We start from the raw sequence: 27,400 nt of genomic DNA on the forward strand, positions 1-27,400 counted from the left end.
TAAGATAGTTGTCCCCTGGCCCTTTATAGAAAAGTTTGCTTAGACAAAGTTATATTAGACCGTTGGCCTAATATACAGCCCATATCCAAATTTCCCGTATATCCAAATTCTGTCCATTATAACATTTGCTGCTGTTGTTGGAGGATCAGTCAGGGATCATGCACTGCATTTAGTTCTTATCTCTTCACCTTTTTTTTTTTTTTGGTCATACTGTGTGGCTTCCGGATATTAGTTCCCTGACCAGGGATTGAACCTGTGCCCCCAGCAGTAGAAGCATGGAGTCCTAACCACTGGACCACCAGGGACTTCCCCTCTTCACCTCTTTAGTCTCCTTTATTCTAGAACAGTTCCCCAGACCTCTTTTGGTCTTTTGTGGCAGCACTGTTGTTGCAGAGTCCTGGTCACTGGTTTTGCTTAATGTCCCTCTACCTGGATTTGTCTGTTTACCCATGATTAGATTCAAGTAAAGCAATTCTGGTAAAAGTACTGCTGTCAGTCTCATTGTGTCCTATCCAGGGACAAAGCAGTTTAAGACGTTTCTGACAGCTTCCAGAAAATGAAGAAATGGCTCGGAGATTATCTTGCAAAACATCTTTAAAAAGTTTTTTAGTATGGCTCTGCTAGATCAAAGTATCCATTTTTAATTTGTCATGTTTCCTTAGAGGTTTATTTCATGGTCGTGAGGATAATTCAGAGAACCAGAAAGTTGTTAAGAGAGAGATCTTCTTATAAAATTTTTCTTTCCATTTCCTTCTGGATATCCAGACCTGGGGACTTATGACTGTAGTACCTTTTGTGTACTTGTCTTTTGGGGATTTAGTAACTTCACGGATTAGTTTAGCTCAGTTTTTTTCAGCTATAAAATGTGGATGTAGTCACACATTTCAGGATGTGTTGGGTGGATTTCTTAGTGTCCTGGAGTTGACTTGTACTTGTGTGCACAAGGCAACTGTTACATTTTCAGGAATTTTGTATGCTGGTTGTTAAATACGTCGCTAGCTTGAAACTGACCACAGTGCCACCTGGGCACCGCCATAGACCAGTGAAATGAGCACATGCCGCCAATGGGCTTTTCTCCCTTGGGGAGCTGTTGGTTGAACACTGACCTGCACCCCACTGAGTGCTGGCACAAGGTTGTGCTGTGAGCTGTGGTTGAGAGTGGTCAACGGAGACTCCTGTGCAAAGAAAACCATCTTCCAAGAAGAGGTGCTGACAATATGAATAAGACTGCCACTATTGGGCCTGTACTGGGATCTGTCATCCCAAGGGTGCTATAATGCTCAGCCAGATGGAGTTCCTAAAAACCAGGGACTGGCAAACTATAGCCCTCAGGCCAGATCCAGTCTGCCTTCTTCCCTTTTAAGTAGTTTTATTGGAATTCTGCTCCACCCATTCATCTATGTGTTGTCTGCGGCAGCTTTCGCTGTACAACAGTGTTGGCCAGTTGCCGCAGAGACGTTATGACTTGCCGATCTCAAATAATGAGCACCCTGGCCCTTTACAGAAAGTTTGGTGACTCCTGATCTACACCAAATCTCTGTGTACATGTAGAATACTCTGGTCCCTCAAAATGCTCTCCCTACCTATTTTGTTTTCATAACTTGTGTGTGTTGGTTGGGACCCTGAAAATCCACAAGTGTGCGTCTTATTAGAACACAGAAGAGAGGCATTGCTATGTCCTATCCCTCCTGTCTCAAGAGAAGAGCTCTGTGTAATGTTTTCCTGTCTCCTGCATCCCAGACCAATTTTCTGTCAGCACACTCAGCCAGGGACGAAGCGGCAAGGCTGGAGGAGCGCAGGGGTGTGATTGAATTTCACGTAGTGGGCAATTCCCTGAACCAGAAGCCCAACAAGAAGATCCTGATTTGGCTGGTGGGGCTGCAGAATGTGTTTTCCCATCAGCTGCCCCGGATGCCAAAGGAGTACATCACACGGCTTGTCTTTGACCCGTAAGTTGTGCTCTGCTCTTCTTCTCCCTTTTTCCCCTCTTCTTTCTTTCTTTCTTTCTTTTTTTTTTTTTTTTGTAATTTTTTGGCCATGCCACATGGCATGTGCGATCTTCGTTCCCCGACCAGGGATTGAACCTGTGCCCCTTGCAGTGGAAGCGCCGAGTCTGAACCACTGGATCACCAGGGATCACCTGTCCCCTTTTTTCCCTTTTAAATGAAAGAGGAACTACTCAGATAGTGAAAGTCAGCCGTACTCACCCACCGAGTCATGTCGCCTCTCGTCACACTGTGGATACAGAGTGGCATCACGATAATTGCCATGGCTAAAGGCATTCAGATTAATTTTTCAACAGTTCGTCCATGTTTTGTTAATGAGGCTTTATATTTTAAGTTGCTGGTGACCATCCTGTGCTTCATTCATTATAGCAATGAAGGAATATATAAATGCTAAGAAGGCGTCCCACTTTTTTCACAGTCAAAAGATTCTTGATTTTGGTAGCTTAACGAGGTACCATTGTTGCCAGGATCTGTAAGCCCTGAGAAGATTATTGGGGTATTAGACAGGTTAACTTTGACAATCCATTACATTAAAAAAAAAAAACAAAAAAACAGCAAAAACCAAAAAAGTAAACTTCCCTACTTGAATGTATTTTAACACATGGAACCCAGTAGCCTATGTGCATTGTGATCCATGCATGTGACTATTCAGAGTGACGTTTTAGACAGAAGACCTGATAGGATTCTGGAATGCAGGTTTTAGCAAATTGTACCTGTGGATTTGGTTTTCTTTTCTATATTGTTTCCGTGCTATTTTTGAGTGAGACTGAACTCTTCTGAAACACATACTATGTTTGTCCCTGCCTATGTGTTCTCCCTCTGGACTCCCACTGTGGGTCCGTGGGCATCAGGGGTGGCCCTGTTCCAGCACCAGTCAGAACCTCCCCACGTGCTCTGTTCTTTATTTGTAACCTCAGAGCCTCCTTAGGTGGCTGGCCTTTGTCCTCATGGAAGCTCTGGTGCCATCTCAGGCAGGCAAGCTTGCTCTAAGAAGTCTACAGTAAAGAATGGTCTGGCGAGATAGTGGCCAGATAGAGGAGGTTTCCATGGAAAAATCATGAAGAAACAACCCCCTGCTTTTCCTGGCTGGTTCATGAGGAACACCCCAAACAGTATATTTGTATAACCAAGAGAAGTAAAACTTTGACATTATCTTATTCTTTCAGGAAACACAAAACCCTTGCTTTAATTAAAGACGGCCGTGTTATTGGTGGTATCTGTTTCCGAATGTTCCCATCCCAAGGATTCACAGAGATTGTTTTCTGTGCTGTAACTTCAAATGAGCAAGTCAAGGTAAGAGTGACCCAAGGTCTTAGAAGAAATGCAGAATGTGGTGCTTCTCACGAAAGCTGCAGAGCTGGGCAGGGTCTCCAGGTCCCGAGAAGGTTCCAAGTGGAGTCCAGGACTTTCCAAGGAGCATCCTCTCACTGCGGGTGGATGTGTGTGTGTGTGTGTGTGTGTGTGTGTGTGTGTGTGTGTGTGTGTGTGTAGTGTACACGCTTCCTTGTATCCACAGTCAGGTTCTACCAGGCTTTGTTGGACCTTGGCGCAGGGTCTGGGGACACCACACAGCCCCTGGTGCAACTTGGGCAAAGTTTACAGCAAGTGAAGAGATGTTTGAAAACATGTCTCAGTGTTACTGATCATTTCCATGTGCAGACATATCTACACACACCTGGGGACACTGCACCACCAGAAGGGGTGTGGTGTGATGTGGATTAGAGAGATGATTTAGGTGGCTCACATCTCAGAAAGATTTCTTATGACCTTGTGCCTAATGGGAGACAAGGACTAAAGAAATTCTGTCGGGGAAGTCATGACATATTTGAATAAATTTATGACTGAGTTTCAGAAATATTCATGCAGGTTTGGAATGTGGGTCTTTTTGGAGTGTGTGTGTGTGTGTGTGTGTGTGTGGCTGATTTGCCTTTCCGATTGTCCTTGGCATGGGTCCCTTCCTCCCCAGGAACCAGACTGTCTTATTGATAGTGTGGTTGGCATTGCAGTCTGACTGGAATAAATCAGATTCTCAGTTGTCAGAAAGATTTAGATTGAGTTGTGTCCTCCTCCGCTGCTTTTGTGAAAGTGTAACCAGAAATGTGTCTTCAGGCTATAATTCATTTGGTACTTTGGGAGCCCTAAAATCATGCAAAAATATGGCAATTGGTGGAAAGATAAGTAGCTCAGGATTTGATGGCTGCTGAGAAAAATTATTGGCAGGTCTAAGGCAACGTTGTCCAGTAATATGTAATGCAATGTGCAAATGTGAGCCATGTATGTGATTTTGAATTTTCTAGTAGCTACATTAACAAAAAAGAAAATAGGCAAAAATAATTCTTAAAAAATATACTTTATTTTACTCAGTATATCCAAAGTGTTGTCATTGCGACAGGTACTCAGCGTCCAAGAATTATTGAGACATTTTACATTCTTTGATTTGTACTAAGTCTCAGAAATCAAGAGTGTATTCCGCACTCACACCTGTGTCAGTTTGGACTAGCCACATTTCAGGTGCTCACTGGGCTTGGACAGTGCGGGCCTAAGGACATTGTTGCCTTCTTCAGCTACAATGAAGCAATGCCAGTTACAGAAACCAAAAATGGATCTCTGGAAGAAATCGTGCGCTGCCTGCCGGCTGAAACCAGGGCCATGGGTGCTTTTGGCTTCATTAACAGCTCTCCTCTGTGTAATGGTCATGGTGCCAATTACAGCTGCTGTGGTTTCCTCTCACAAAGCACAAATGGGGCTTTTGTCTTTGACTCACAACACTCAGCATCCAAGGGCAGACAAAATTCATCAGTATCAAATTCATCATTCTGACTGGAGAAGGTGAGGTCCCACATTTACCTGAAACCGATCTCTGGCTGGTTTTCAAGGAACTTTGACGCTATGTCTTTAGATGATACTGCTGCTGTGCTTATCACAGGTTTATTTCCCCCTAGCCAAAGTGAGAAACAGTAAGTGTCTAGAATTTAGGAACTTACTTAAAAGAAAAATTTGGTTTGGCTTTTCATAGGGAGAGGAGCTGGAAAATATGTCCTTGGTTTATAATTTCAGAAGAAGATTGCCTAATTTTTGTTTGCAAAGAAAGCTACACCAAGCAGCTTGTTTGGAAAGGTTGGTTAAGGTTGCCTTGGACACTTGTAGGATACCAGAGGGAAACTAAAGCTGTTTAATATGAATTGCATGCTTTGTCTTATTACTTCCCAGAAGGGCAGTGTATATTTTTTCCCCAAACCATGTAATTTTCTAAAGACTTGAAGGAAGGTGGCCAAACATCACAAACTGAGTAGGAAAAACTAAAAGAAAAGCCACCTTTTGTAAGTGACTTAACTGGTTTTAGAAAATGAAGATTAATCTTTCAAAACTGGATAGAATGGATGCATCTGATGGAAGTCAATTCTGGTAGCACTTATTTGTGAAAACAGAAAGTTCATAAGTGGAGGTTTACAATTTTGATTTGAGATATTAAAAATCTTGGCTAAATGATACTTTAAAATTTGCATGCACTCATTTTGTAGACTAAGCTTATATACAAATTCCTGTGAATGCTTTAAATAAGATTTGTATATGAATTTATCTTGCTCAAAACACATGCAAGATAACATTTGAGAATTTACTTAAAGCTCCTCACCTGGTTTTAGAATAGCTTATCTAAGAACTATTTGGGTTTGACATATGCAACTTTAAAGTTACATGGCTAATACTTATTTCCCATAGTAAGTATTTAAATAAACACTGAAGTTACCAGGTGGATTTGGAAATGAATCCTTTTGGTGATAGTTGAAAATAAAGGCATACAAAGAAGGGAAATAGTTCTGGGGTGAAAAATCTAAACATTTGTATATAATAGTTTAACACTGTTAGTGCCTCTTTAACCAAGGAAATACACAGAGAGGATTCAAGTTAAAAGGCACAGTCCCTACTCACAAGCAGTTGGAATCTGGAAAATTTCTTTGGAGAAATGACAGATTAGTGGCTGTTGATAAAGAATATCTTATGTAGGTTTTGAGAAGCTATTTACAAAAGAACCATTATTATTCTTCTTGAGTAAAATCCTTGGATTGTGGGTGAAGGGGAGAAAATGTATAGTTCTATTATTAGCTCCTAACAAGATGGTGTATACAGTGAAAGCCTAACTCTCTTCCATCAACCACATTTAGGTTAAACTCACATCTAGGTTAAAGTGAGTTTCATCAGAGGACACATTTCTTACTGATTTCTAGATATTACTATTCTTGTGCACATGCAGTAGCCAAACCTTCCCTTTTCTCCAGTTTTTTCCCCCCACTTTTCTTTAAAAATAATATTTAATTACATAGGTCATGCACAGATACATTTTCAGAGAAAGTAAAAATCCCATCCCCCCTTCCCCCTGCTGTCCAGCCATTGTCAGCCTGGTGTACATCCTTCTAGGTGCTTCTTTATATTATGTACATGGACATGTACCTGTCTGTGTGGTGTGTTGTTGTTTACATAACTAGAATTCATACTGTACATAATTGAAAAAAAAACCTTTCCATTATATCGTAGGGATCTTTCAACTTTAGTACATAAACATGGTTATTTAAATTTATATTTAGATCAATTAAAATTAAATAAAATTTAAAATTCAGTTCCTTAGTCACTCAAGTCCTCGGTAGCTGCATGTTAGTCACATGGCTACCATATTGGATAGCATAGATGAAGAATATCTCCATCATTACAGAAATCCCTATTGGACAGTGCTAATATGGAACTACCTTATTCTTTTTATATAGATTTGCCTAATGTAGACGGACCATAATTTATGTAACTGTTCCCTATGGAAGACATTCATTTTTATTTCCAGTTATTTTCTATCACTAACAGTGCTCTGTTTGGAAATGATTTCTAGATGCTGAAAAGTGGCATCGCTGTAGGAATGACTATGGCCAGAGTCTCAATTTAAAAAATTATTTCCATATCACCCTTCTCAGTGTGTTTACCAATTTACACTTTCACCAGTGGTGCTGGAGAGTACCATTTCCCTGGGTATTGTCAACCTTAAAGAAATTTGCATATTGCTGAGTGAAATATTGCATCTCATGATAGAGTGCTCTGATTTCTATTGGGATCAAACATATATTTTTTAAAATTTCTTGGTTATATTTATTGCTTGTTCCTTTGATGATTTATCTTTTTTTGTATTGATCCTATCGAAGGTATTATTTATGCATTTATAATATATTATATATCTATACCATCCCATGTTTTCATTTTGTTTATGGTATCTTAAATTGCTTATGAAATCTATAAAAGAAGTTTTAAACTTTGAAGTAGTCTACTTAATAATCAGTCCTTTATGCTTTCACATTTTATATTTTCTTTAAGAAGCCTTTCTATATCCCTAGGTTATAAACCCACTTTCCTGTATCTTTTTAAAAAAATTTTATTATTTTATTTTATTTTTTTAAAATTTATTTTTGGCTGCGTTGGGTCTTCTTTCTCTAGTCTTGGCGAGCGGGGACTACTCTTCTCTGCGGTGCACAGGCTTCTCATTGTGGTGGCTTCTCTTGTTGCGGAGCACGGGCTCTAGGTGCACAGGCTTCAGTAGTTGTGTCACGCGGGCTCTAGAGCACAGGCTCAGTAGTTGTGGCACACGGGCTTAGTGGCTCCGTGGCATGTGGGATCTTCCCAGACCATGGCTCAAACCTGTGTCCCCTGCATTGGCAGGCGGATTCTTAACCACTGCACCACCAGGGAAACCCCTCCTGTATCTTTTTATAATATTTCTGTATAGGTTTATTTTTCATTACATTTAGATTTCCAGTTCGTCTTCTTACCACTTGACAAAATTTCTTTAAGGCTTAGCTTACACATCTTCTTTTCCTTCTCCCTCTTAAATATCTTATAGCCTTTTTCTCTATTATAGGTACAAATACATCACTCTGTACCAGTGCTGTGCAATAAAAATACATCTGTGAGCCTCAAATGCAAGCCACATGTGTAATTTAAAAATCTCTAATAGTCGTATTAAAAAAAAGTAAAACGAAACAGGTGAAATTAATTTTGATATTTTCTATTTAACCTAATGTGTCCAAAATACTGTCATTTCAACGCATAATAAGTTTAAAAGTCATTAATGAGAGTTTTTTCCCCTGGTGTGTATTTTACACTTGTATGTCTCATTTGGACTTGTCACATTTTCATCTCTCAAAAGCTACACATGGCTAGTGGCTACCATACTGAACAGCCAGTTGTATATGTAATTATGAGTTCTATATGTCTATCTTCCCCATTTTACTATGTTCTCAAGAAGAGAGAGATTTCATTCGTCTTTTTATCCAAGTTTTATTCAAACTCACAGTATGTCAGTGTTGTGATATGTTTGGGAAAAGCTAACATGTCCATGGGTAATATCAATGGAAGAATAATTTCCAGAATAGGGAGATGGTAATACTCTTCTCCTATGTACTGGACAGACTGTCCCCTGGATATTATTATGCTTGGTCTTGGGATCCATGCTTTAGAAGGGTATTGTTATACAGCTGCGGTCCCCAACCTTTTTGGCAACAGGGACCAGTTTCATGGAAGACAAGTTTTCCACGGACTGTGGGAGGGGTGGGGGGAATGTTCAGGCGGTAATGTGAGTGATGGGGAGCGATGGGGAGCGGCAGATGAAGCTTCGCTTTCTCTCCCGTTGCTCACCTCCTGCTGTGCAGCCGGGTTCCTAACAGGCCGCGGACAGGTGCCAGTCCGCGGCCCAGGGGTTGGAGACCCCTGTTATACAGGAGAAAACCCTGAAAAGTGTGACTAGATTGAGAAAAGGTCTTCCGATCATGCCATATGAAGAACAACTGAAGCTTGGCTTAGTACCTGGGAGGTAGGAATGGGCATGGGTGAGGGAGGATAATTTTCAAGGGTTTGGAGAATTGTTAAAAGCAGGGACCAGTCTTTGTTATTCTAGGAGTAGAAATAAGGTCAATAGGTAGAAGGAACAAGGGGTCAGATCTCAGGTGAACATAGGAAGAACTTCCCAACCATAACATTGGCTGAAAATTAATTGGTCTAAGGACTGAGCGAGCACCCTAAACTGGAGGTGTTCTAGCAGCTCACCTTTCCAAGGTGGATGGCAGGAGACTTCTACTGTCACATGGGATAGAATTAGACCAGATGACTTCCAAAGATCCTTCTCCCCTGTGGGCCTATAGTTCCGTGATAACATACCTATGAGCATGTTTGAGTTCTTTAGAAAAGTGTGTCATGAAATTCTAAAATATTGATGTGAAGATATTTGTATCTGGAGGCTTGGGTTTACTTTCATCTTCTTTCTATGAGATTCTAAAACCATCCCTTTAAATTTATAGATTTTTCTTTAAGCATTGTACATCACCAAGAAACCTGGTACTTACTTTTGTTTTTCATATTTCAATCATTAATTTATTTAACATTGTTCACTATTTCTAGTTACTTCCTAATGTCTTCTGGCTCTCTTAGAGGTTCGGGGCTTCTCAGACTTTGCTTGGAAAGGTCTGATAAGACCAAGTTGAAAACCCTATGTATGTGATGATACAGTTCTTTGGAAGGACTGCTGATTTGTTGTATGCAGGAAACACCTGGATTAGTTAATATTCTAGTAGACCTTAGCCCTTCTCATTTACATTGCTCTTTTCATCTCAGGTTCTCAGATACTTTAAACATAAGCAGAAATTCATAGTCAGTATTTATTCCAAAAACCTCTTTATTAATATTCAACGTGTAATCTCTAGGACTGAATAAGCAGCTTGTAGCCTTGGTGTGTTCTTTTCGAAGAGCCAGAAAGTTGTATTTTCAAAAGATGATTGTATCTCCATTCAAGGATTTTGAATTTGTTTGGTTTTACAGCTCATTTTCAAAGTTCAGAAATGCAAGAAGGGTGTTAGTGTTATACTGGCAATACATACTCCTAAATTTGCCACTATTTCCTAGTGAAAATATGGGACTTTATTTTCTCCAGAACCTAATATATTTGTCTGCATACTGACTTGCCCACAGGGCTATGGAACACACCTGATGAACCATTTGAAGGAATATCACATAAAACATGACATCCTGAACTTTCTCACCTATGCAGATGAATATGCAATTGGATATTTCAAGAAGCAGGTGGGTTTTTTCACATGTAACCCTGTTCTGTCATTCCTTTTCTTAATATGCACTCAGGTAGCTTTCATGCAAATAAGTACCCACCCTCCGCCCCCAACTGTTTTCTGCTTATAAGAGGGGCATCCATTTATTTTGCAAGCCTTAAGTCAGAGGTAAGCTTTGGTCTGGACTAGAGGGTATGATCAACACATTGTAAGTTCTAAATAAATGTTTATTGAGTGAATGAATGAATGTCATCTATAAGTGAAGTGTAATGTTATATCCTGACATTCTAAAATGTGCTATCCCCAGGCTAAGGAGAAATTCCCATTGCTGGGGGACTAGAGTTCTCCATGAATGAGAGAAATAGATTCAGTCTCTGGAAGACTTTCATTTATGACAGCAGAGAGGAAATTCTCATGTTTACAAAGGGCTCCAGACAATCCTGGTCCAAGAGCACACAGGCAGCTGGGAGCTTGGCTGCATCTTAGTTCTTTCTGTCAGAAGTTTCCATCTCAGCACTCTGAGGATTATACTTAGCAACATATTTTTTAATAGTGCTTTGTAATTCTAAATTCCTAAACATTTTCCATTTACTTTTCTGATGACAAAAGTAATGTATATTTACTGTAGAAATTTTGGAAAATGAAATGAAGCACAAAGAAAAGAAGAAAAATTGCTTGTAATTCTACCATCCAGAGAAATTTACTGTTAACGTTTTGATAGATACCTTTCTAATATTTTTTCTCTGTGTGTGTTTGTCTGTATATAAATACAAAAATTGGCTTATTATTGCATGTCATTTAATCACTTACATTTTTAACTTAATATAACCTGATTTTTCAAATATGATTTTTGATGCTTCTCTGAAATTTTGTTGTATAAATGGAGAATAATTTATTAAACCAATACCACATTTGGGGGACATTTAGGTTTTTTTTTTTTTAAGTAAGTGTCCATGTGTGAATGTGCACTTCCAGAAGTATTTAAGGTTTTGTTATGCACTGCCAAATAATTTCTCCTCTTGTCAACAGTGTATAAGGGAGCTCAGGAAACAAGTTCATTATTGAAAAAAATATATTTTTTTACCCCTTTCCTAGGTGACAAATTGTGCATGTTTGCATTTATTTGATTATTGTGAAGTTTGACTTGTTTTTCCTTGTTCATTGACCCTTTGTATTTCTTCTTTTTTTGAATTGCCAATTCATTGCATTTTACCTCTTCTTCTATTAAAATATTTATTTTTATATTGATCTATGAGAACTCATACATAAAGATAGTCACCTTTTATTTATGATTTTTCTCCCATTTGTCATTTGTTTTTCCACATTGCTTATGGATTTTTTTTAAATGTACAGAATTTTAAAGATTTTATTACATAAAATCTCTTAGCCTCGTTTTAAAATACAAGTCCTTATATGACTAGAAAGCTTTCACTCCTCTGATGTCAGACAAGTAACCTCCTATTTATTTTCTCCTCATTCTTTAGGATGTCTTTGTGACTTTCGTAATAAAACTCACTAGAGAGAACTCAGTGGGTTTGTTTTACTGGGGGCTGGAGTGTCTGTTTTCCTAGGCAGTAACGACATTGTAGAGATGAAATCTCAGGCATGTTTCTTAAATGACTTGTCTGTGGTCCTCTTTGAGGCTGATGTCAATAATTGCTTGGAAAATAAGTTTTTGCTGAAAGAGGAGGCAGGAAATTTAAAGCCCAAGTAATTTTCTGCAAAAATTTGAAATAGGCACCATAAAGAAAGTCGTTATAGATATATGACTATATGCCCTGTATAACTATATTATTACAGCTTAAAGTATGTAAATGAATATACTGCAAAGCATTAATATCACTGAAACAACCACTGTCATGATGGTCTGGAAGTTTTTCTGTTTTTTAATAAATTTATTTATTTTATTTTATTTTTGGCTACGTTGGGTCTTCGTTGCTGTGCATGGGCTTTCTCTAGCTGCGGGGAGCGGGGGTACTCTTTGTTGTGGTACGCAGGCTTCTCATTGTGGTGGCTTTTCTTGTTGTGGAGCACGGGCTCTAGGCATGCGAGCTTAGTAGTTGTGGCACACTGGCTCTAGTCATGTGGGCTCAGTAGTTGTGGCTCGTGAGCTCTAGAGCGCAGACTCAGTAGTTGTGGCGCACGGGCTTAGTTGCTCCGTGACATGTGGGATCTTCCTGGACCAGGGCTGGAACCCGTGTCCCCTGCATTGGCAGGCATATTCTTAACCACTGCACCACCAGGGAAGCCCGTCTGGAATTTTTTTGCCTGTCAAGTAGGTGTTTCATTTCCTCAACATCAAGGTTCTTATTGCTGTATTTTTGGACAAATTTTGCTTTCAGAATTTACATCAATGTTAGTTATTGATTTGTGGAGCATCCTAGAGGCCCCCTGTCTACTTTGGGAGAAAGTGTGCAGTTTAATGCAAAATTAAACCTTATTTTTACTTAATAGCTATTTTTGTTAAAGACTTTTTCATATTATTTGTGTTTTACTAGGTTTATTTTTTATGTTGAATTGCTTCCTATTTGCACAGTTGATTTTTGATGTTTCTGAACTTCTTGGAAGGGTTTCATGTTAATCCTCCCCAGGATAATAGGATGAGAGCTTGGACCTGTGCTGGGCACCAAGACAGGCCTAGCACATAGTTAGCACTCAGAGAGGATGTTTGATGCACAGGCCTGTATAAATGAAATTATTGACTTTGCAGGGTTTCTCCAAAGAAATTAAAATCCCTAAAACCAAATATGTTGGCTACATCAAGGATTATGAGGGAGCCACTTTAATGGGATGTGAGCTAAATCCACAGATCCCATACACGGAATTTTCTGTCATCATTAGGAAGCAGAAGGAGGTAAGTACGTGACTGACCTGGCTTCCTCTTTTGGGGTGAAGTGTGCAGCCCTGGGCTCTGTGGGTGTGGGTCTGCTGGGTTTGCTCTGTTTTGTCTGCATTCCTTCTTTGAAGGTATCCTTTATCTCCTCTCTAAATCAGCACTTCTAAGGGGGTCAGTACCTGTTAAATTGGTGTAAAATACAAAACCTGTAAAATATGATAGTAAATCTTAATTTCACCTTCAAGGCCTCTTACATGCTGGCCTCATGCATCCTTCTCAAACCCACCTCTTTATTTCCCTTTCTAAACTAATCTCCAAAGGCTGTTACTGATGCTTTAACCCTCTTGCTTGGTATCTTCATCCTTTACCCACTTCCTCTCCCAATGTGTACACACACACACACACACACACACACACACAGATGGGACCACTTCCGCCTGTTTTCCATTCCTCTTCTAACTTCTTGAGCACTAGTTTGATCCATGCATTTGAATTTCAGTTAGTCATTGCCTGCCATATTTATCTTAGTTTGTATTCACCTCTCCTTCTGCATTGCAAGTTCTGAAGGCTTATACTTCCAGATAGTAAGTGATTTTGTTATCTGGAGAGGACTCTTTTTTTTTGGCCGCACTGTATGGCATGCGGGATCTTAGTTCCCCGACTAGGGATCGAACCCACGCCCCCTGCAGTAGAAGCGCGGAGTCTTAACTACTGGACTGCCAAGGGAAGTACCAAGTGATTTGGTATCCAATGCTGGGGTGAAATCTTTTATTCATATGAACTAAAAGAGAAGCAGTAAAGGGAAACGTTGCTAGATTTGACTACATAGTAATTTTTACATTTCTCTAAGTCAGGGAAAAGAAACATACAGAGATCATAATTAGGGGAGTGTAACAGAAGCCGTTCATTAAATGAATGAACTTTATATGTTAAGCCCAGGAGCATCCCCTTGGTCCCCCTAGTTCTTGGAGTTCAAAAACTGGGAATTTGCACCTGGGACACCCCACATCAGTCCCACTTTATACTTCTGTTATTCGTTCGAGTGTACTTTTCTCTAGCGAGTAACAAAAAAGACCTCTGCCTTAAACCTATCTTTGTTTTCTGGTTTCTGGTCATTTCCTGATCCCAGTTCCTACTTACTTGTCAGATGTCACTGACATAACAGATGTAGAGCTCCTTATGCAGTGTCTTGTGTATAGTAGGTGCTCAGTAAATATTTCCCTTTTACTTAAAGTAGTTCAGAGTTGTTCTCATGCTTCCCGTGAAGTGAGCAAAAGGCTTTTATTAAATTAGAAAATAAAAACAACCTCTGTTGTTTCTTGGTCAGTGACGTCAGCCTAAGACAGAATTCCACATAGGGTGCTTAGAGAGTTAATAAAAGCGCAGCAGACTCCTCTCCCTGTTCTCCGCTGGGCTTACTGAGCAGGTCTGAATTCGCAGCCCATTGTGCAGCAATCAGAGGCTGCCAGCCAAGGGCAGCCGTCCTCATGCTATCCCCTGTCACCGTCCTCATGCTATCCCCTGTCACCGTGCTCCTTCATCCTTCTCCAGCTCCTCCGCAGTAGAAACCAAGAGCAGGATCCCCCCTGCGGGGTTTGCGAATTCAGAGTTCAGATCAGTGGGCCCTTCCTGCATGCAGGGGAAGCCCTCTGTACAGAGCTATTTTATTTATTTATTTATTTATATTTTTTTAACATCTTTATTTGGGTATAACTGTTTTACAATAGTGTGTTAGTTTCTCCTTTACAACAAAGTGAATGAGTTATACATATACATATGTTCCCATATCTCTTCCCTCTTGCGTCTCCCTCCCTCCCACCCTCCCTATCCCACCCCTCTAGGTGGTCACAAAGCACAGAGGTGAACTCCCTGTGCTATGCGGCAGCTTCCCACTAGCTATCTAATTTACTTTTGGTAGATGGCAGCAAAGCCTCAGCTTTTGAGAAGACAGTGCCCCATCCCCTTCCCCTTTCTCTCCCCTTGGATTCCTCTTCCGCCACCTTCCTCTCAGCCTCCAGCCTTCCCTAACAGGCGCACCACTGAATGCGTGAGAGATCGGAGGTCTCTCTAAGAAGGTATTTGGATTCACATAATATCTTCTTCCACAGAATTCAAGTGATTTTTACAAGTGTCATTTATTCCAACTCTGGAAACCCCCTTGGGGAAGGTAGGGATGAAGAGTGGGAAGGAACAAACTGTAGGGAGATGGAGGGTCTTCCCAGCCGTGGAAGCGTACAGAGCAGTCACTTGTGGTTGTGGTTAGCGGGGGTGGAGAGAGAACCAGTGCAGTTGCACAGGTGGAGTGGTGGGTGGGAGTTGAGTGCTGTGGGGAGTGAGGACTCCAAGGCAGGGTGAGATGCAGCGGCCGTAGCATCATCACGCATCTTCGGAGGTGGCGTCATGGGACACGTGTCTAGAATGGGGTGGCCTGGAAGGGAATCAAGCATGAGCAGAGATTCAGAGTCCAACGTAAGTGGATTCACGGGTATCTGCACACCTGGGACCATAGGCGTGTGGGTGATGAAGGCCACTATTTGAGAAAGAGTGAACAGGCCGTGAGCAGGCAGGACTGAGTTGTGGGTGTGTCTGGGGGGGCTGGGAAGTGGGGGTAATTCTGAAATCTCAGTTCACATGTGAGGCTACGTGAGATGGGGCTTGGAGGGGCCAAAGTAAGAGTGAGGAAAAGCAATGGGATCTTTGTAGGAAGACATGCTAAAACTTGGTGAAATATTAAAGATGGGGGAGTGCCCCCCAGTTTTCTGTTTGGGAAGACTAACACCAACAATGGTGGAACGAGAGACGGATTTGAGTAGAGAAAGATGACAACATGGTGATGAAGTGAAGACATTTTCTAGGGAGGTGAAGGTAAGAGACTGGAATGGAAGGGAAATGTCTTCTTTCTCCAAAGTGACCCTCAGAGGAGCAGAGAGGCTGTGAAGCCCCCTGCGCCCCACCTCCATTACCAGTCACCTCAAGGTGCTACCTGAGGGTATGGAAGCCACCTGCTAGGCTGTCACATTTGAGGGCATCCTTGGTGAAGAGAAAATACTTTCAAAATTATATTTGAAATTATATTTTTTGAAGGCCTTCATATAAGAAATTGTCATTGGGATTCTTTCTTTAAAAAAATTTGTTTACTGAAATGTAGTTGGTTTACAATGTTGTGTTGGTTTCAGGTGTACAGCAAAGTGAGTTATACACATCTATTCTTTTTAGATTCTTTTCCATTATAGGTTATTGCAGAATATTAAGTATAGTTCCCTGTGCTATATAGTAGGACCTTGCTGTTTATCTATTTTATATATAGTAGTGTGTATATGTTAACTCCTAACTCCTAGTTTATTCCTACCCCCCTTTCCCCTTTGATAACCATAAGTTTGTTTTCTGTGCCTGTGAGTCTGTTTCTGTTTTGCAAATAAGTTCATTTGTATCATTTTTTTAGATTCCACATATAAGCAATATCATATGATATTTGTCTTTCTCTGTCTGACTTCACTTAGTATGATAATCTCTAGGTCCATCCATGTTGCTGCAAATGGCATTATTTTATGCTTTTTAATGGCTGAGTAATATTCCATTGTATGTATGTACCACATTTTCTTTATCCATTCATCTGTCAATGGATATTTAGGTTGTTTCCAGGAATTCTTTTTTAAAGAGACTTGGACTTACAAATAAATGCAGAGCATTGTTTTAGATCTGCTCTGTCCCAGGTGGTAGCCACTGGCCATGTGTGGCTATTGGATGCTTGCCACATGGCCAGTCAAAACTGAGGTGTGCTGTAAGTATAAAATACACTCTGATTTTTGAAGACCTAGTGTGAATAAAAACATGTAAAATATCTCATAAGTTTTTTCTCTTGAGCATATGCTGCAATGATAATATTTTAGGTATATTGGATTAAATAAAAATATATTGTTAAAATTTCACCTGTTTCTTTTTACTTTTTTTCCTTTTTTTAAAAAGTAGTTACTGGAAAATTTTAAACTACATGAGTGGTTTACATGAATCTTCTATTGGACAGCCCTGAGTAGATTTACCAGGAATATATTTTGCCACTCCCATTCATTTTATGAAGTCCTATGTTTAATTGTTAAGATTATGCATTCATGCTATGGCATTTACCAGCCTTATGTCTGAGATCAAGCAGTTAGGAACTAGAATTTTTCTGTTTTCCTTTGTGAATTCGATTATTGTGTTTTCCAAAATTCAGTTATGATATGGTTAATCTCAAGATGGTGATTTTTGAGGGCTACTGTATTTTATTTTTTCCTTTTCTTTTTTTCTTTCTTTCTTTTTTTTGCGGTACGCGGGCCTCTCACTGTCTTGGCCTCTCCCGTTGCGGAGCACAGGCTCCGGACGTGCAGGCTCAGCGGCCGTGGCTCACGGGCCCAGCCGCTCCACGGCACATGGGATCCTCCCAGACCGGGGCACGAACCTGTGTCCCCTGCATCGGCAGGCGGACTCTCAACCACTGTGCCACCCGGGAAGCCCTTTTCTTTCCTTTTTTAAAGGGAAAACTGCTCTGGAAATAGTTACCTCAGGGCATTAGGAATTATTTTATAAAACAAACGGACACCTCTCAAAATTCCCTAATCAGTTCTGGTGGCCCCCGTACTGGTTGTGTTGCCTTTGCTCATTAGAGCTGCATTTTGGATGCAGACAGCATAGGTTGGGGCTCAAGCCTTGAAAAATGTGAATAATAGGGAAGCCGTCCTCCCAGGCTTTGGGGACTTCGTGAGTTTGTCTGCCCCTCGAGTAGAAGGGAACAGTTCCTGGTCATGGGATGTGAAGAGGTTCTGACGTTGCCTGGGCTGCTGCGGCCGAGGCTCCCAGGGGAGGGGGCAAAACATTTGGCGCTTATGCTAAAGAGGACAGTGGGCCCTTGGGGCAGTGTGTTCTCTCAGTATTGGCTTCTTTTCCGTGGCAGGGGACAAGAATTCAAAGACAGCTGGGTGAATGACATTAAAGGCATGGTATAATAGAATGCTTTCATGTCTTACTGTTTAATAGCATTCACCCTTTTGCTTCCTGAAGACTTAATTTTGTTAGGAAAATGACTCCTTAGACTGACTTAAACTGTAGCCACAGACTTCTGTCACTAAACATATTTTCTTCTTGTGCTTTACAGATCATTAAAAAGCTGATAGAAAGAAGACAAGCCCAGATTCGGAAAGTCTACCCGGGACTTTCCTGTTTTAAAGATGGAGTCCGGCAGATCCCGATAGAAAGCATTCCTGGAATTCGTATGTATAGATCTTCTTCTAAAAGCAAAACCTTTTGGTGATGCCATGACAGTGTTGGAAACAATTACACCAGAATGCAGTGATTTGGAAAGCTTTTTCCCCTGTCTGTCTCCATTTGTGTTATTGTAGTCTTTAAGAAGGGAGCAAATGCTTTCCTTTTACATCTTTTCTCTGTTTCCCAGTGCAAACAAATCAAAGAGAACTTTGTTGACCTCTTGTTGTAGCTGTTAATGTCCATCGTTTATGAGAACCTGTTATTTGTGGCGCCGTGCTGGACACTCCCCATATGTGACCTTGATGGCAAGGAATTCTACTCAGAGGGGAAGGTTGAGTCTCAGGATGGTTAAGCCCTTTAACCTTAAACAGCGCGTGGCCAGTGACTGTCAGGAATAGTAGCAGCCCCATCCTGGCCTCTTCTAGACTCTTCTCTTCTTGCTGTTGGTACCCTGCCTCACTGCCCTCCTGGCTGGGTGCAACCTGCATAGAACTGTGCTTGGGCTGAATTAGTTTCCACAAACCTCTAAACAAGATGATTGCAAAGCATATACTTTGTTTCAAGTTCCCTATTTTAGAGCAGTTTTCCCAAGGGTTCTTCTCTGTGAGTGGTATTAGGTTAAAACATACAAAATAGCTGTTTTTGTAGATCAAAAGCTATGAATATTGGTACTTTCATTCGGTTCAAATCCAGGATCATCCATTATATTGAAGATTTAATATAAATAAAACCAAAGCAAACAAACTAAAATTCTCTAGAGAAAATAAGACATTATATGGGCAAGATATATTTCTTCATTACAGAGTATACCCTACAGCAGATCTTACTTTCCTTGTCAGACCTGGAAGTTTTGCTTCTATGTATTATCCTTATTAATAGCTACCCTGTCACTGAATGCCTACATGTGCCAGGCATTCTTCTGTTTGTTTGTTTGTTTGTTTTGTGTGTTTTTACATATATCAATTAATCTCAAAAGGAATCGCATCAGCTCAGTTTGGGAGTTCTGTTTCATAGGTTGATAAACAGAGGCAAAGGTTGACTAACTTATCTCGGGCACATTAGCCTTTAAGGAGAGAACAAGAAATCAGTCCTGGTCGATTGGACTCCAGGCTGTGTCTTCTTTCTGTTACACTAAACCATCTTGCATTACAAGCAGGGTCTGCCCCAAATAAACTAGAGACCAGGACAGAGTTTGTTCCAACCTAAAACAACAGCTTAACTCTTTCACAGGGTGATTAGCAAAAAATGTGACTTAGAGTTTTAAAAAAATACACACCCACAGTACCAGACATATTTGTTTTTTATGCTTTCCTCTGAAAGGTTGAAATTCCTGCTTTAAAAAGTACTAACAGACAGAGCAGTGTCAGTCTTGGCAATGTCTTGTATTGTTAGGTGTATGAGGAAGTAAAGAATTAACTGTAGTTAAGTTCAGTCTCTTTTCAGATATAGACATTTATTGAGTCGTGGCTATAATTTATTGTATTTTTGATAACTATTAAATATGTTATTCTCTTGACCAAAAGCAGTTCTCATTCAGTGTTTAATTTTGTTGATATATAGGAGAGACAGGCTGGAAACCGAGTGGAAAAGAGAAAAGGTAAGTATGATGGGCCAGAGGATATTAATGCAAGTGGTTTTTTTTCCCTCCCAGAAACTTAGAGAAAACAGGCAAACTGATTGTAGTCACCACCACAGCACTTGTTAGGTTTCAATTTTCATAAAAAATTCTGGAATGGTTCTAATTTTAAGTTTATGTAAAAATGAGCTGGAATCACTTGGCAAGAGAAGAGAAAACTAATCATTGTTCCTTCTTGTTTATTCTTTTCCTTTCAAGTAAAGAGCCCAAAGACCCCGACCAGCTTTATAGCACTCTCAAGAGCATCCTCCAGCAGGTGAAGGTGGGTGTTTTCTTTTCCTTCACCTCATGCAAATATTTTGAAATGATTTCCCACATGGCATTTCCATATTAGATACCTTACTTTTTTCTTTACCCAAGAGCCATCAAAGCGCTTGGCCCTTCATGGAACCCGTGAAGAGAACAGAAGCTCCGGGATATTATGAAGTTATAAGGTTCCCCATGGGTAATGCCATTAACATTTTCTAAGTATAGATTTAAAACTCTCTGGATGGCGGTGTGGGGGACAAAGGGGTGCCAAGGTGGATGTGCACTCTTCTGTTGTAGGGTGGAGGGCCGGTGGAATCAGAGCAGGAGGGTAAAGGGGAGGGGGTGGCCATGTTCATTAGGCTCCTGCTGCTGCATTGTAGCGCCCACGCCATCAATGCGAGCTGCAGATAGCACTAGACATCAAAGTCAGCTGTGTGGACATAACCTTGCTTATATTCAGTTTGGTTGCAAATGGAAAAACATCAGCTTGTCCTCTTGATATGCTTGGAGAGTCTGAGGATTTTTGAAGGTAAACAGACGAAGTTAGATCAAGCTGCTTGACTGCTGTAATCTTAGATGGAGAAATAATCATTAATGCAGCTCTTGATTTTCCATGCTCTTGAAGGAGACTGAGTGTCACTAATTATACTCCTATTTTAAGCTTTGTCCCACATCCCAAAACAAACAAGAAAATGCCTTTAGAAATGTAGAATTGTGGAATTCGCTGCTGTGTCTGCACCAGGCTAAAAAAGGAATGATTAATTGAGTCAATTGAGAATCCCCAAATTAAACTAATTTGGCATTGTGCAGATGACAGACCACTAGCTGAATTTTTTTTTTTTTTTTTTTCCAATCAGCTGTGTGGCCATTTTTCTGGAGAGAGCCTGTATCTTCTGTCCCTTTTCTACCTGGTGCTAAAGAAGGTATTAAGATGTGAAAGGAAGAATGAAAGGGATCCATTAGCTCCCCGATAACAGAGTTACTTGTAGATTTTTCTGTGGCATTATCACACGAATGTTTTACATAGTGGTGGTAATGATTTCAGTAGTCTCTGGTCCTTAAAGTGGACACACATCCATACGCTTTTCTTTCCCTTTTCTATCTGCCTCGCTTCTGTGTATTTCAGTACGTGGAAAGCAGAATAAGGATTGAAGGAGTGTAGAATTCTGAATGGAAGGGCGACTTGGGAATCAGTATTTCCCAGGATGTGAAAAATATGCTAAAACCCTTTAAGTCCATTTCCAAACTTACCTGACCTTTGCATCCTCATCACCTGGGCTGCCTCAAGGTCTTTTGTGAAATGCTCAAGGGAGGTTGTACGAGCCTGGGGAGAACGGTTTTCAGCCCCGTCCGTGTGCACCCTGAAGCCCTGTAGTGGCAGGTCCAGTGGGTCCTGTCTGTCATAGCCTACTCACAGCCTATTCTCTGGAAGTTTTCTGCTTGGTCCAGCCAGAGAAAGGTGGGAACCTCGCCAGCTGAACACCACTTGTGTGCACAGCTGAATGCTCATGAGGGGACAGTTGACGCCGCTAAGCAAGGCCAGTGGTGGGCTGAGGTGTGTGTAAGCAGTGTTAATGAAAACAGTAAATGGTGCTCTTTGGTTGGAGCGATGCTTTGTTTTCTTGGGATGCCTTTGCCCCTAAGATGGTCATGTCTTTGAGGACAAGACGGACAGTCAGTAATTTCACTTTTTCTGCCATTGCCTTCATGGCTTTTTCAAAAAACATTTCTTCTCTTCCCCCCCATGCCCTAGAAAAACCTCTTTTCTTCCATATGGATGAGATCCAACCTGTTTCGTTAAGGAAATAGGATTCAGTACAGCGTCTGAGGAGTGGCCCAAGCTTCCCACACATGGGTTGCTAGGCAGGGTTTTCCTATTTACCCAGAATTCCCAACTTTTGGGGATTTAATGAATAATTTAGTGGTGTCTCCATGTTTGTTTTTACTAGTGTTCAGTCACCTTCTTTTGTAACCCAGGCCATTTGGTCAACCAAAAGCTTCTAAGAAGGCCAGAGGAAGGAAGCTGTTATCTATAACTTTAGAATGGAAAGGAAATAGAGAAAGGAAACATGCAGAGTTGGTTGTAATTATTCAGAAGGCTTCAAACACTTTGATGATTTGTTTCTGCTATATTTGATGCTCTCCCCCATCGCTCCTTTCCTCCTGCCTTCCCCCCTTTACTTTTTTTTGGTTTTGTTTTGTTTTTTTGGTCACACATCTCTTCCTTCTAAACATTGTAAACATGATATCAGGCGGTATATCCTAAGTGGTGGGCATTTAGGTGGGAGGAGGGTAAGCATCCAGTTTTACCCAGAGAGGCCGGCTCCGCTGCTCTTTCTTTATTCAACGAGAGCACCTATTCAGCTGTTCAGTTACACTCAGGTGACACGTTTGCTGGGCTATTTGTCAAGCCTTTGTGTAGCTTAATACTTTTCAGTTTTTCTCTCCCTCCAAACTGTTTCAGTTAGAGAAGAAAGAAAATGGAAAGTTGAATTCACAGATGTGATGACATACTTCTAACCAAGATAGGCTTTATTTAAAAAAAAAAAAAGGCTTTAGTCAAAGGAAATAGGTGAAAGCAGATATTTCCTATTTTTCCTTTGGAGTTTTTGTGGTAGATTTAGGATTTTGATGCAAATGAATTTCTCCCCATTTTGGGATGTTGCACATAAGTTTATTTATCTTATTAAATGATAATCCCAGTGTATTTGGTTGTCAGTTTCTCTGCCTCTGGAAAACTTGATAATATAGTGGGAATTTGGGTTGTTGGTAGTCAGAAGTATTTCTTTAGTGATTTTGACTTATTTTTTCATGCATAGTTTATATAATTTTTTTCATATTCTTTTCCATTATGGTTTATTACAGGATATCGAATATAGTTCCCTGTGCTAAACAATAGGACCTTGTTGTTTATTTTATATATAGTAGTGTGTATCTGCTAATCCAATTTAATAGTTGATATAATTTTTAATGATAGAACCAGACTTAGAGACAACTAGGGACCTATAAATAGACAAATGTTAGCATCTTCTAATCTTCATGGAATTCTTTAAATTGGTTCTGAGAGTGAGGATTGAAGAAGCCCCATTATATTCTTACAAGTTTAGATGAAGCACTGTTTTCCTTTGTAAAATAATTTAAAGCAAGTAGGTATATTGGGAAAATGTTCTTTTTGACAATTGTCTCGCAAGGCTTACTTGCTTTAGAAAATAGATTAAGTAAAGTTTGTCATTCTTATTTCATTGATGGAGCATGAAACTAAATTCACCGGAACCATTTTACATGCAAGGTCATTGGTATATTTGCAGATGTATTTATGATCTGTCTCTCCATTTTAGTTCTATCTCTGCAGCACCAGAACAACTGTGAATTTAGAGAAACAAACTCAGTCTGATTGTTCTGATTTAAGTAATGAAATGATTCGATACAAATGTTCCACCTGCTGTGCTCCATGTATAGACAAAGCCTCTTCTGTATAATTCTGAATGAAGAGCTAACAGTACTTAGTTCATCATACTTATTGCTGCTAATCTACTTAGCTTCCTCGTACTGAAGAGGGGATTGGGCCAGATGACTAATAATGGTCCCTTCAATGTTAAAACACTGTGATTTTGCACAGGATACCCTCACAAAAGGAAGAACATAAGATTCAAGAACTATTTTCCTTGATCATATGAATTTCTCTTAAAGAAAGTCATTGGGATGGTGAAAATGTGATCAAGCTGATGACATAGATTTCTTTCCCCTTCTCACTTTTGTCAGCTGGTGTTTAAAAGGAGTCAAAGATGGCTAATATTTTTTTTTCCTGTGCAGATCTGAAAACCATGAGCGAACGCCTCAAGAATAGGTACTACGTGTCTAAGAAATTATTCATGGCAGACTTACAGCGCGTCTTTACCAATTGCAAAGAGTACAACCCCCCTGAGAGTGAATACTACAAATGTGCCAATATCCTGGAGAAATTCTTCTTCAGTAAAATTAAGGAAGCTGGATTAATTGACAAGTGATATTTTTTTTCCTCTGCTTCTTAGAAACTCATCAAGCAGTGTGCCTAAAGCATGGTTTAGTTTTACAAAGGATTGGACATAATGTATTGAAGATACTTGTAATAATTAGCACTTTTAAAAAACAAACAGAAAACCTCCTCTTAGCTTTTCAGATATGTATTTAAATTGAAGTCATAGAACATTTTTATTTTACGGAATAGATTTTAATCTATTCACTACAATTAATGTCAACTTTCTATGGCATGTCCATTAGCTGACTATTCAATAATAGATGATCAGGGGTTTCCTCAAAACTTGTATATGAGGAAATTGCATATAGTACCAAGATTTGGGGGAATGCAGAAAATTTTCAGACCGTGAATGTTTCCCTTTTTTTCCAATGGAATGTGAGAGTTTATTTTTATTTTATTCTGAAGGACTTAAAGGAAGGGATGCATGATAAAAAGCCCGTAAAAGGTGAAGTATGTGATGTTTGAAGTCTCATGGTAGACTTTTTATATATATTTTTAAAAAACACTCATCTAGATGAGGTGCTTTGATCAGTTCTGAAAAAATGCAGTTCCAGAAAGCAATTGCTTTGATTCCTAAGGAAGAAATTCTAAATAATGCAAACTTTTTTATAAGCATCTGGGTTTTTGATAATTCTGTCTACCTACAACAAACTTGTGAGTGCATAACCACTATTTTAATGATTACTTTCTCTACACGAGTGTGTAATACTATATTTGACTTTGCTTATGCAGGCCATAAGTTCCAAAAGGCAATTTCCTGGGCCACAAAGGCATCCATTTGAAAACACTTGAGATTGAATCAGCATACTTTAACAAAAAAAGATGTATAATCTATTTAATGTATCAAATTTAGTGAATCCTCGTTCTATTAAATAGGGATTTTTTTCCCTTTCTACAATACACACAACCCCACTGATAATGTATTTATGAACATTTTTCCTTTTGCATCTCCAGATTACATTCATAGTCGGAGATGAATTAAATTACCACCAAGATTTGCTGTCAGTATTTTAATACCTACATTGGTATATATACCCAGGGTAATACTATCCCACTAAAATCCATCATACAACCTTATTAACCCATCTTGGGATTCCAGCTTAGTGCTTGGATTTATTTCCTGATTAACAACACTACATTGAAAAGTGGGACGTCCGCCATCCCAACTCTGGGAGAACCAACTCATATAAAACAAACGAAGGCCACCTTGATGGTCTCGACACTAATTTTTATGATACAAATTTATAAACTGATTTTTGTAAAGGACTAGGTTTAAAGGTATATTTAACTTGATGTTTTCTATCAGCATAAAAGAATTGAAATGATTATTTGTTAGACATTAAACACAGTTGCCAGAGATAATCTGCATGAAGGAAAAAACCCTGCAGGTGGCATTAAGTTGGAAGGATTGTTTTTAATATGTAAGATATATTCAGAATGCTCACAACTGAGAAATGCCTCAACTTTTTAAAGTATAAGAAACCACCTTGAGTGGCATCTGGATTTCTAATGAAGAAGGATGATACAGTTTGGATTAAGTAACTTGGACTGTTTTTCAACAGTGCTTTGTACTGGATCTGCCGAAGCATCTGGCCAGCTTGGTATCCTGTGAAAGTTTGTTATTTTCTGGGTAGACATTCTTATAGAGTATTGTCTTTAAAATCAGATTGTCTCTTCTATATTGAAAGCATTTTTATGTTTTCTAATTTAAAAATTAATATTTTCTTATAGATATTGTGCAATAAAGCTGAAGTAGGATGTGTGGTTTTTGCAAATGCTTTAACAGCAGATAAAATTTTACATTTGTAAAATTAATATATTGTACTGGTACAAAATAGTTTTAAATTATATTTTAAAAAGCTCTTAATCTGGTGGTGTGTTTTCTTCTGGCAGATTGAGTTTACAGGGTAAATGTACGATCTGGTTGATGACTGATCACATCCTTAGTTCTTAGGTCGTAAGCATGTCGAGGAAGGTGTTCAGAATTGTTGCATTTGTGTGAAGTTTCATAAAAATTCACAGCCCATCAGTGAGAGATTTTCAAGAGGAGAGACACTTCTTGTGTCTCTGGAGTGATCCACTGCATCTTGCCCATTGTCACTCAGGAAAAAAATCCAGCTAAAGAAGAGTGTTATGGTTTTAGAAACAGTGCTGCACTCGCACCCCAGTTTTTCTACTTTGCATGTGTGAGATAGATGAATGAGGAGAGGGACAGAAAAAAATACAGCTGATTTTTAGACATCTCCCATATGAGCTTCTACTGTTACTCAAAGTGCTGAGTGTAGGAAAGTAAACTTCATCCTGTTGGGGTAAGATTACCCGCCAAAAAGCGCGCCGCTTCCTTTCTGAATTCTGAACCAGCTAAGCAGTCAACAGACTAAGGCACATGATGGCCAAAACATCTTTATAAATAATAAAATGCATTTTGGAGGTTGTGACTTGTGTATCTATGGAAAATGGGCTTTCTGATATGGAACCCCAGGATGTGGTTGACTCAGCAGCTGCCAGCCGGCTCTGCACCACTGCGGACATCCCCCTACCAAGGCAGGGCCTTTTACCCTTAAGCTTAGCGCATGGCCCAGGACAGTGATACTGTCTGAAGGCAGGTCAACTCCAAAGAGGTACAGGTGAGGAAGGGGCAGAACTAGGCCACTTCCTTCCCTTAACTCATCAGTGAGGCAGGTTCCTCCCGGGGGAGGGAGGCATGGGGGACAGAGGGAAGCCAGGGCTCAGGGATGTCCTTCTACGGAAAAGTAAACATCCGCAGCAGAGACTAAGTTGCCCTCCCATCCCAGCCCATATATCCATGGTCAAAACTCTCAACTCTGGGGCTTCCCTGGTGGCGCAGTGGTTGCGAGTCCGCCTGCCGATGCAGGGGACACGGGTTCGTGCCCCGTTCCAGGGAAGCAGAGCGGCTGGGCCCGTGAGCCATGGCCGAAAAATCTCAACTCTGGTTGTATTCATCCGAAGAAAAGAGTGAAAAGACGACTTTGTGGTTTTCATGTTACCTGGAAGTAAAATTTATAATTTGGGAACCTAAGGAGTAGAAACAGGATCCGGCTGAGGTACTATGGACAGGTTAATAATGTACCACCCCTTTAAGCTGATATTCTTCAGACCGGCCCGCTGGTGTTTATGGAAAAGCTTCTAAGAGCTGCGCAAGGAAGGGTTGCTGGTGGCAGCCCTTGGCCTTTTGCCTATTGTTCTGAGCTGTTCTGCTCTGGCCCTTACCTTTATTTAGCAAAGTAGAAAACCCCAAGAGAAGAGGGCAACTACTCTGGAATATCAAAGGTCATATTGACTGCATGTTCTTATTTAAGAGGC

General features: G+C 40.1%; 1 protein-coding gene across 2 annotated transcripts in view; it reads left to right on the forward strand.

Moving 5' to 3' along the window:
* The window catches only part of KAT2B (lysine acetyltransferase 2B), a 104,115-nt gene extending 78,172 nt beyond the window's left edge, over positions 1-25,943 (forward strand). Inside the window, exons 10-18 of one of the 2 annotated variants that reach the window (XM_059064113.2) lie at positions 1,741-1,949; positions 3,173-3,299; positions 10,002-10,112; positions 12,807-12,950; positions 18,064-18,178; positions 19,734-19,770; positions 20,008-20,071; positions 20,170-20,254; positions 23,872-25,943. In XM_059064113.2, coding sequence (XP_058920096.1) covers positions 1,741-1,949; positions 3,173-3,299; positions 10,002-10,112; positions 12,807-12,950; positions 18,064-18,178; positions 19,734-19,770; positions 20,008-20,071; positions 20,170-20,254; positions 23,872-24,065 — 1,086 coding nt within the window. In that variant the 3' untranslated portion in view covers positions 24,066-25,943. The remainder of the gene's footprint in view (positions 1-1,740; positions 1,950-3,172; positions 3,300-10,001; positions 10,113-12,806; positions 12,951-18,063; positions 18,179-19,733; positions 19,771-20,007; positions 20,072-20,169; positions 20,255-23,871) is intronic. The other variant, XM_059064114.2, reaches the window with a different exon arrangement.
* Positions 25,944-27,400: the final 1,457 nt, after the last annotated feature.

Source organism: Kogia breviceps, chromosome 5 (assembly GCF_026419965.1).
Source record: "Kogia breviceps isolate mKogBre1 chromosome 5, mKogBre1 haplotype 1, whole genome shotgun sequence".
NCBI lineage: Eukaryota > Metazoa > Chordata > Mammalia > Artiodactyla > Physeteridae > Kogia > Kogia breviceps.